The following is an 11,303-nucleotide window of genomic DNA, read 5'->3' as shown; positions in this document are numbered from 1 at the left end:
ATATATACATATATATTAGAATATATATACAAATTTTGAATACAAATGTATTGGCAAAAGTAATATTTGGTGGTCAGTAGAAAAATGCCCCCTTTATATTATTGGTCAGTAAAGTGCCCTTTTACATCGATGGACAGTGGAAAAAGGCTCCTTTACATTGGTGGTCAGTGGAAAAAGGCTCCTTTACATTGGTGGTCAGTGGAAAAGTGCCCCTCATACAGGGGGCAGTGGAAAAGATCCATTATAAATTGGTGGTCAGTATAAACGTGCCCCTCTGCTTTGGAAATCAAAGGCCAACTTCCCTTTAAATTAGTGGTCAGTACAAGAGGTGGCCCTTTACTGTGGCAGCCAATTGAAAAAATGCCCTGCTGCACTGGTGGCCAATATAGCGGCACGTGCATTGGAACTAGAACGGTCCAAACACCGTCAGATGGTTGGTCAGTCCACCACTGCTCTAGAAACTCCTAGTAATCTCCTGAGGATACCCAGGGTGCAATGGAACCCTGGTTGAGAAAGGTTGGTCTGGAGGCAATACACGAGTCAAATCTGAGAACTAGGCATTTTAATTAAAATTAAAATTAAAGTTCCTAGAAATAGAAAAGAATATTCGAGAGTCAGTTAAGAGTTGTAATATGTGCATAATTTTGTTTTAACCTAAGGTTTTATGTGTGGCCTATTCTCTGCGGGCCACCCAGAAGGATCAAGTCACCAGGGCTTGTTCAGTCCTGTATTGGTCAGATGACATGCTCAGCGTATTATAGGGTTTTAAATTAAAAAAAAGGAAAAGACATGTAATGTAGGACTTGCAGCTTAGAATTAAAGCGGAACAACTGTTTAGTAGTGCTGGGTAGCCTGCCTACAAATCAGCAGTTGTCAGTCTATAACCGGCAGTCTAACCACTGTGAGAGATGTGAGTAGGGCTGGGTTGTCTGAGAGTGTTTGAATGCTGCTGTGAGTTCTTGTGGGCTACATAGGCATAACCAGCAATGATCACTATCACCTATCGACATTCTGTCCTTAGACCCCAGGTGTGTCAGGACTGTTTTATTGTAGTTCGGATTTGACAGTTGCTGTCAAGCTCATTTTATGTTTTAATTTTTTACATGTCAATACATACTATTCACACATTTGAGCACATCTTAAAACCATTGCAAGGCCACAATGAATCTGCTGTGTGAGCACAGACTCAGAAGTCAGGACTCGTACATACTGCATATTCAATCTATATGACAGTGTAAGAAGAAAAGCTTAAGATTTCGACTACTTGTCATTGCGCCCTGGTGACATGCAGCTCAGCAGTCATGTTTACAGAATGAAGTCATATCTTAGTGACATTTAAAATAAAATGCCAAAAGCTACTGTTGCAGTGTTATTGAGGTTACGTATACCTGTAACCTGATACTCCAAATGATAAAAAAACAATTAATACATTTCCAGATGGAATTTTTTTTGTTTTTTTAACAGAAACGACCTTGAACTCAGTGCACATCAATCTAAGTGTTGTGTTAAAACCCATCTCTTGGATAAAAGCTAACCCCTTCCCACCCCCCCTAACTGATGGCTGGCCACAAACAAAAACCATGAAAAAAATCTAAATGCTCATTTTACTCATTTTACTTACCAAAAGCTACAGTCAGGTGATTCTCCTGTACCAAGTCTTCACTTTTCCTTTGTTTACGTCTAAGGGGTTCCTTCTTCAGGTGTCTATGTCACTGTCTGTCTGACTGTATGTCACTGGGTGCTTCCTGTTGGCTGTCCACAAGCAGATCCAAAAGAGGAGTGATGTCATCAAAAGGGAACTGGGTGACAAGGTACCATTTGCAGTGCTGGAGTAGCGGTCCCAGGAAACAGCACCAGCAAGGGACCTCCAGTAGAGAACTTAGGTGAGTATAACTTTCTAAAAGGAAAGGACAAAATATTTTAAGTAAAAAGGCTGCAGGATGCTTTAGAAGAGGGCGGGGGGATTTTATGGGAGGTCGGATATGGGAGGGACCATTTGCAGTGCTGGAGTAGCGGTCCCAGGAAACAGCACCAGCAAGGGACCTCCAGGGAGAACTTAGGTGAGTATAACTTGCTAAAAGCAAAGGAAAAAATATGGAAAGTAAAAAGGCTGCAGGATGCTTTAGAGGAGGGTGGGGGGATTTTATGGGAGGTCGGTTATGGGAGGGACCATTTGCAGTGTTGGAGTAGCAGTCCCAGGAAACAGCACCAGCGAGGGACCTCCAGGGAGAACTTAGGTGAGTATAACTTGCTAAAAGGAAAGGAAAAAATAAGGAAAGTAAAAAGGCTACAGGATGCATTAGAGTAAGGTGGGCAGAAGTTATGGCAGGTCGGTTATAGGAGGGACCATTTGCAGTGCTGGAGTAGCGTCCTAGGAAACAGTGTCAGCAAGGGACCTTCAGGGAGCACTTAGGTGAGTACAACTTGCTAAAAGAAAGAAAAAAAATAAGGAAAGTAAAAAGGCTACAGGATGCATTAGAGGAGGGTGGGCGATCGTTATGGGAGGTCGGTCATATTTTGCCCAGAGGCATAATCTAATCTGTGTCGTCTATGTAACATAATGGCTGCACTATAATTTTAGAAAAACTACAACCCTCTTTCTAAAAGAAGACTTACCTTTACAGTTTTTATAAAAGTCTAACTCTTGTTCACACCATTAGGGAATGAATAAGAAATAGCTATTCCTCCTTTTCACTTGTCTTTGCTGAGGCCATAAAAAATAGATATTTTAGATATTTTAGACACCAAAAGAAGGAGGTACTGCACTATACATTAGCTTCTCCCTTTTTGCTTGGAGAGTGGTCAAAAATATCAACTACAGTACATTTGACGATTCCAGCAGCTTTTTTTAATATAGTATTCTGTAGACATGTGCGATTCGTTTCGTTCCGAATCGAAATTCGGACAAATTTTCGGAAATTCGGACATTCGGATGTATCCGAATTCCGAATTACAGACATAACGAATGCAAACGAATCCGAATTTCAATTTCCGAAATTCGGTAGCGTTCGTACGAACGTTCGTTTCGTTTTCTGTTCTTATTCGTTTCTTATTCGTTTCGTTCGTTGGAGCAAAGTGACATTAGAGAAGGAGAAAAAAAAAATGTCCCCCTCAAATGTCACTTTTGCTGCAAACGAACGAACGAAACGAATAAGAAACGAATAAGAACAGAAAACGAAACGAACGTTCGTACTAACGCTACCGAATTTCGTCCGAATCCGAATTCCGAATCCGAATTGACTTTCACACCCGAATCCTGAAAAACGAAATAACACAAATCCGAATTTAAAACGAAACGAAACTAAACAAATTTTTTGCCAGTGCACATGTCTAGTATTCTGGTTTTCAGTTAGACAAGACTTCTTCTTTAGTTATTGTTTCTGTAGCACCCCCTGACCCCCAGAAGCATGTGAGGGACCCCAGAGGCAGAGTGGGCTGACATTTTACCTCAGGTGTAAGTCCTTGTGGTTGTGGTATGTGAATGTAAAGTTGGGCACCAGTCACTCTAAGGTGTTTTCAAAGATTTTATTCCTCCAGCAGTTCACATGGAAGAGAGGGTTAGGGGCCACAGATGCCTAGGTCAGCACAGTCCCGAAACTTACCAACCACTTACCAGTTTCACACTGCAGAGAACCTTTAAAAGAGAACTATGGCATGAGTGTTTTTCCCATAGTTATCTTAAGGGTCACGAGAGAACATATACTAGCGTCCTCCCGTGACCCAAACTCAGTATATCGCAAGCTACAGCTCGCGGTATACTGAGACCGCCGCAGCCGGGACGGATCCCGACAATGCTGTCGAGATCGACCCAGTTGCGTGAATGACAGCTGGCTCTGCCTATCTAGAGGCAGAGCCAGCTGTACCCGCCTCCATCCGTTCCTCCAGTCAGCATTATCGGAGCGGGGAGGGGGGGAATCACTTCAGGGAGCCGTGACTGACAGTGTCGGGGCCCAGACCCAGGTTACCTACACATGAGACAATGCAATGTGATTCACTTAGCTTTGGTACAATTATAATAACATGGCTGTGAACATATTATGCCATGCTTCCTAACTGCAGATTTACCAGAGAGGATCCGATTAAAAATACTAGACTGTTTGCAGAGTGTAATGACATAAAATGTCCAAAATGCTCCTGGTAGTCAGAGACCATGTGATGTCTGTCTATATTTTTGGCCACTAAACATGTATCTTAACCCAAAACCAAAAATGGATATATTGCAGCTTACCAGTCCGTAAATGTGGTGGCTGCATTCGTTTTCTTTTTTAGGCTTTTATTGCCTTTATTTTCCCCTGACGATCTGGCTAGTAACACATTTCCTGCCTTTACTTCCTGTATTTACTCAGTGTAAGATGGGCTAGTAGATTTAGATGGACTTTACATAAGTGACTAACAAATTAAAGCCTTACTTCAACTAATAGGTTTCAGGCAGTTACAACTGTTTTTTTTTTTCTATTGGGATACATTTTTGCTCTATTGGTGTATGTGAAGTCTTAGTGGCCAGCAGAATCTTCAGTTTCTTCTCTTCTTCCTTTGTAAAAGTTGGTCTCTGCATAGAACTAGGCATGCTCCCCTTTTAATAGCATCCAGGCCTACAAATGAGCTGCTCAGGCACCAAGTGCTGCCACATGAGGAGGATGGGAGTTTTCCTACTCTTTAATAATCTGGACCTGGGGGTATTTCTTACCAAAAGGGGAGGAATTAATATATGGATGTGGTGGCTGCATTAGGTTTCCTTTTTTCAGGCCAAGAACATTTTCAGAAAGTACAGGAAAGACCTGTTTATCTTGCCAGAAATTCAGTGGCCTTGTAACTTCCTTTGAACATATCTGTCTCTGTAAACAACTAATCCAAAAAACTGCCCATTATGTAATGGAGATGAAGAAAGCAACACATGCTTGAGGTTCAGTCTGTGGGACGAGCATGACTTCCTCCCTAGATACAGTGGAGTGAGTGAGAGTAGCCCCCCTGGTACAGGAAGTGTGTTATTTGCATGATGAACCAGGTGAAAGTAAGGCAGGCACCTCTATGGGTGTGTAAGTTGCAATATATTACATTTTTGTTTGTGGGTTCAGATACACTTTAACAGGCCAAACATATTGTAATCTGTTTCTAAAAGCTCTGTACAACATCCTTCATGTTTACCGAGAAACGTGTAGTGCAAGTATCTACCTAAGTATCTACCTTTTCGATTTATACACAGCAGGTTAATGTGTGTAGCATATACTGTATGTATGTATATGTGCTGTACACAAGTTGGGGTTCAAATCATATTTATCACTATGCAATGGTGTCTTTATTTAGTAGACTACAGCTTGGCCTCACCCAGCTCATGGTTATTTCCAGACAGAAAAATACAACAATTACCCAGTCACAAACTGCCAAATACCATTATGCACGAGAAACAGCAAACAACTGAGATGATAAGGAATGCAAAAACGTTACAATATGAAGAATTCAGTCCAAGGGAAAAATAATAACCAATCTAAATATTATGCAAATTGTTTTCTATGCAAATGCCTTCATGCTTCCTAGGGCTGTTTAAATGCAAACTTGATCCTGTATCTTGTTTTAATGGTAGATTTAATTCATAAAGCGGCCGTGTTCTGTAGCAGCACATTTATTTATTTAAAATGCAGTTGAACATTTCTGAAGGGACAAAATACATCCTAGTGAGCTTGGCAATGGCCTCCCATTATAGAATAGCCAGAGAAAATTCAGCTAGCTGTAGAAATGTATGGGTGGTTGGATGGACAAGTGTGATCCAATTGCAGAATTTATTTTAACATTCACAGATTTATTTAGACATGCATGTTTATACCGGCATGGAGCAAACATCTCTGTGCCAGGAAAACAAAAATGACCAGCTAAATATATATAACATGGGTTTTCTCTGTGTTCCCCAATGTCTCTCACTAATGTCTATCTAAACTGAGTGGCCAGATTATTATGACCACCCGATCAGTACTTCGTTGGGCCACCTTTTGCCTGCAATACTGCGGCGATTCTTCTTGGTATTGATTCCACGAGATGTTGAAAGGTGATGCAAGGAATCTGACACCACTAATTTGATGCACTGTTGCCCTTCTGTTGTCTTGTACCAGTCTTGCCACTCTTCGTTCTGCCTTAACATTGACTAGTCGCTGACGGCCACAATTCGCACGTTCAGACCCAGATTTTCAGCTGATAGTCCAGTCTTTAAACACTTTAACAGCTGATCTTGAACATTTAACAAATTCTGCTGTTTTGCTGATACGCCAACAATCATCCCACGTTCAAAGGCTGTTAAATCGCATTGTTTACCCATATCTTCAGAAAATAATCACTTCTACTGTCATGGTAAACAACCTGCTTCCCTATTTAGAATGGTCTGGCCCTCTAGCAACTTCAGCGCGAAATTATAGCTAATTTACCTACAAACTTCAGGTGGTCATAATAATCTGGCCACTCAGTGTATTGTACCATTTCTGGTGCTGGTAAACATAGGTGCATGTGTGTTATCTATTCAGTCATGTCCACTTCTTGGCGCTTCTCCACATTTTCCAATCTTGCAATTTTCTTTTAGGTGTGTCATGTGCTGGCTGGTGTTGGTTTTTATGGTGTCTAACATTCATGTTCTTTGGCAGCCAAGCCGCCATGCATAATAGCCTTTACCAGGTTCGATCACATAACATGTCCGAAATAGCTGAGCTTAAGTTTTGTATTCTTGGCATCCAGCAATATGTCTGATTTTATGTGTTCCAGTATTTGCTTGTATGTTATCTTTGCTGTTCATGAGCACAAGGTTTCTCCAGCACCATAGCTCAAACTTGTTGATGTTCCACCTGTCTAGTTTGTTCTTGGCCCAACCTTCACAAATGTACGTAGCTATGGGGAGCACAATAGTGCAGACTAATCTGCATTGTTATCATCACCCAATCCAGCCACATTCAACCATTCTCTGCTATAACCAGCAGTTACTGAACATATATCTTTAGCCTGGCTATTATAAGGACAAATAATAGCAGCCAAGTTTATATAGTCCAGTCTATTTATGAACACTGGATGTATAGTTCCAGTCTACTTTGTGTAAATACTGGCCATACTATGAGATCAAAAGATTGTGGACATCTGACCATCACACCTATATGAACTTGTTGTTTACAGAACATGCACATTAATATGGAGTCGGACTATAACAGTCTACACTCTTCTGGGAAGGCTTGCCTCAAGATTTTTTGCAGTGTGTCTGTGAGAATTTGGTCCCATGACAGTGCTCTTGTGTAAAACCAGTAGAAAATTGAGGCCAAGCTACTCAGTAGCATCATAGGTGTGTGCAGTCTATTGGATTAGGGTGTGCACACAAAAGTACAATCACACACACACGCACGTATATATACATAGTGTATGTTACATACACAGACCTGAGGCATCCTACATTCCCATTGCTTCAACTGTCCTTTACCTCTCACAGCAGGGGTGCAGTAATGAAGCAGGGAGCCTGGCAGGTGGTCATATGACCACCCTCTCGACTTTCTGATTGGATGGGAAGCCACAGGCACGCTCTCTCGCAGCTACCCAGGAACGGAGGACTGTGGCTGTTATGTGAGGAATGTAAGTGGCAAGTGCTGCTGCATTCTGTATCGCTGAGACGGTAAAAGAGATCTTTGTGATCTCTCTAATGACTCAGTGACCAAAACACAGTGCCTGCTGTTGTGGTTTTGGTTTAGTGCTAGGGGTGATTAGGGTGTGTTCAGACACACTCTGTGCGCACACCCACGAGTAATGTTTTAATCAGCAAATTAATTGTATGCATAAAGCAAAAGTTATGTGTTAGGTTTTCCCTTGGATGATTATGAGACATTTGTAGAATGAGTAATATTACTGTAAAGATATGTATGAATTATGTCAGCTAAGGAGACACTTCATATCCCCCTCCCAGATTTCCTTAGAGTGACCAAGACGGATCTCAAATTTATTTTAACAAAGGATCTGAGTTACCTTCCCATATTCACAATCGTGTCTTAAACCACTGCAGCTTTTACTTTTTTTTTTGTTCTCTTTTCTTAGAGAACAACTCTTAAAAACACTAGTAGAATTTCGATTGAAAAAATTTGGGGTCAAATCAAAGTACATTTTCGACAGTAGTGACAAAAAAAAGGAGCAAAATGGAAAATTTTTCTTTTGGGAAACTCTATTGTTTCCAAAATCAAATGTTAAAATCAAATGAAATTTTCAACGACATTCATACGAAACATTTCAAACACTTGATAATTTATCATTATCAAGTGTTTGAAATGTTTCGTATGAACGTTTGTATGAAAATCTACTAATGCCTGGCTTACAAGTCTGTGAAACAGTTTTTAAATCGAACTGGAACATATCTATTGGCAGCACAATATCGCAGTATATATGGCTGGTCTGTATATGAGCATACACATATATGAGCATACACAATTTCATACAGTTATTGTTGTAATGCGATTATAATGACCAGTTCCCTTGCTTGGACTCAGAAACAGTAAATGACCCAGACATCAAGAATCTGGATATGAATAAAGTGTATGGTATTATGCACACGGGTGCAGTAAGGGGCATACAGTATACATTCTGGCTCCCCCCCAGGATATTCAGCTGATACAACCGTAGATGAATGTATGGCAGTAGTCGTGTAAACCCATACACAACGTATATATGTATTCCCTAAAATTAGAGAATACATCTGTACAATGACATATCTTGTGTACAGCCATGGCAGCTGGGCGGCTGAATGCCCCAGCTTTATATCCAGGGCCTGGGGAAAAAAGCCTGATTTTATTTACGTTATATGCCACTAAATAGCGCCTTGATGTGCAAGTTTTTGTTTGTTTCTTTTTTTGTATTTGTGTTAACATTTTTCCATACTTCTTCAAAATGAAAATAATAAGGTCAATTTATCAACATATTTTAACAGCATGCTGGAAAATGCATGACAATTCAAAATGTACTGATCTTGTTGTACAGCCTTACAATTTGCAAATAAAAATATGGAAAGGGCATTTGCATTAGCTGACTTGATTATGGCTTGTACAGGATAAAACAACACTGCTGCAATATTAACATAATGACATGTTTTCTTATGTGTTTTATTGCTGCCTCAAGTCATAAATCATCACATATGTGTAATTACTTCTCATAGTCAGTACTTAGCATTGCTTACTGATTTACCTGTACTGTTTTGCAGTTTGACAGATTGAATCTTGCTCTTCAAAGAACAATCACAAGACATAAAACAAAATGTACCACCAACAGGTAAGCCCAGTGACATGTTTACTGTAACACATTTTATTTGTATATATAAAAAAAAGAGCACATTATTGTCCGTGAAGAACTGGTGAGACCTTTCGGTAGCTCCTGATTTGCCTGGTGTTTTGTTCAATACAGACAGTCTAATAATAGACCACATAAGTCCTTTTAATGCTTTGACCATTGACCTGTCTTTTAAAACCATGTAAGCTACAACTAATGATATTAAAAAACAAACCATCATACACATGCAGTATTTTGCAGCTGCTTCTATTGTTTTCATTATGCCAGAAGGATGGACTACTCAGTCTTAATAAACCACGTATCCATGAAACTATCAGGCTGATTTAATAAGGCAAAAAGCAAAGTGCAATAAGCCACTGCAACTATTTCGAATTTATCTTTCAATGATCTGACATCAGCGTAGTGACATTTGATTGGTTGCCTCTGGTTACTACACTGCACATAATCTTTGCACTGCCTTATTAAGAAATAGCCAGTTCTTATCTCTTTGGTTTATTCTGCTGAGCACTTGGCATGAATAGCGTCTACTCTTCAGCTGTTCAGACAGAGCTTCTGTTGAAGCCTCCCTTTCTATTGAATGTGGCACATGAGAAAATGAAAAAGATCGCTGGCTGTGGTTTACATTAGATAATGTAACAAAAGCAATCCACCTGCAGATTCACAGAGGCTTCTCATATCTTGATAGCATTGCATCTACAGAGTGAAAATATTAGCGGAAACTGATTGAAAATTCTGAATCTAATGGTTTTATGGGAGTACTAAAATAATGAATATATATGAAGTACATCTACAATACTGGGTCCAGTTTCGGGCACCGCATTGTAAAAAGTACATAAGAGGTTAGTAGAGGGCTCAGAGGCGGGCAACCAAACTAATAAAGAGAAATGAAAAATCTTCTTTACAGTAAGATATTAGAAAAACTATGTATGCTGTGTTTGGTGAAAAATGAAGAGGGCAACTAAATTGATCAAATAAGTGCACTGTGCTACTAATGGTACTCAAATTGGAAGCAAATGGGAACAACAGCAACTCAGCCATGAAGTGGTAGGTCCATGTAAAATGACAGACCCGGGTCAGCGCATGCTGAAGCGCACAGTGCACAGAAGTCGCCAACTGTCTGCAGAGTCTATAGCTACAGACCTATAAAATTTGTGTGGCCTTCAGTTTGGCACAACAACAGTGCATAGAGAGCTCCATGAATGGGTTTCCATGGCCGAGCAGCTGCATCCAAGCCTTACATCACCAAGTGCGATGCAAAGCGTCGGATGCAGTGGTGTAAAGCACACCGCCACTGTACTCTAGAGAAGTGGAGACGTGTTCTCTGGACGAACAAATCATGCTTCTCTGTCTGGCAATCCGATGGACGTGTCTGGGTTTGGCGGTTGACAGAAGAACGGTACTTGCCTGACTGCATTGTGCCAAGTGTAAAGTTTGGTGGAAGGGGGATTATGGTGTGGGGTTGTTTTTCAGGGGCTGGGCTTGGCCCCTTACTTTCAGTGAAGGGAACACTTAAGGCATCAGCTTACCAAGACATTTTGGACAATTTCATGCTCCCAATTTTGTGGCAACAGTTTGGGGATGGCCCCTTCCTGTTCCAACATGACTGCACACCAGTGCACAAAACAAGGTCCATAAAGACATGGATGAGCGCATTTGGGGTGGAGCAACTTGATTGGCCTGCACAGAGTCCTAACCTCAACCCGATAGAACACTGTTGAATTAGAGCAGCGACTGCGAGCCTGGCCTTCTCGTCCAACATCAGTACCTGACCTCACAAATGCGCTTCTGGAAGAATGGTCAAACATTCCCATAGACACACTACTAAACCTTGTGGACGCCTTCCCAGAATAGTTGAAGCTGTTATAGCTGCGAAGGGTGGGCCAACTCAATATTGAACCCTACGGACTAAGACTGGGATGCCATTAAAGTTAATGTGCGTGTAAAGGCAGGAGTCCCAATAGTTTTGGCAATATAGTGTATATATGTATACTGTGTATATACAGTATATATATATA

The 11,303-nt window shown here is 40.7% G+C and overlaps 1 protein-coding gene across 1 annotated transcript in view; it reads left to right on the top strand.

The window, feature by feature from the left end:
- The window catches only part of GUCY1A3 (guanylate cyclase 1 soluble subunit alpha), a 50,534-nt gene that overhangs the window by 2,685 nt on the left and 36,546 nt on the right, over window positions 1-11,303 (top strand). The window contains exon 3 of the mRNA XM_018559716.1: window positions 9,203-9,270. Within this exon, the coding sequence (XP_018415218.1) occupies window positions 9,203-9,270 (68 nt within the window). The remainder of the gene's footprint in view (window positions 1-9,202; window positions 9,271-11,303) is intronic.

The sequence above is a fragment of the Nanorana parkeri genome, unplaced genomic scaffold, assembly GCF_000935625.1.
Source record: "Nanorana parkeri isolate BGI_ZX_2015 unplaced genomic scaffold, ASM93562v1 scaffold413, whole genome shotgun sequence".
Classification (NCBI taxonomy): domain Eukaryota; kingdom Metazoa; phylum Chordata; class Amphibia; order Anura; family Dicroglossidae; genus Nanorana; species Nanorana parkeri.
This window is presented reverse-complemented; position numbering and strand designations above follow the sequence as displayed.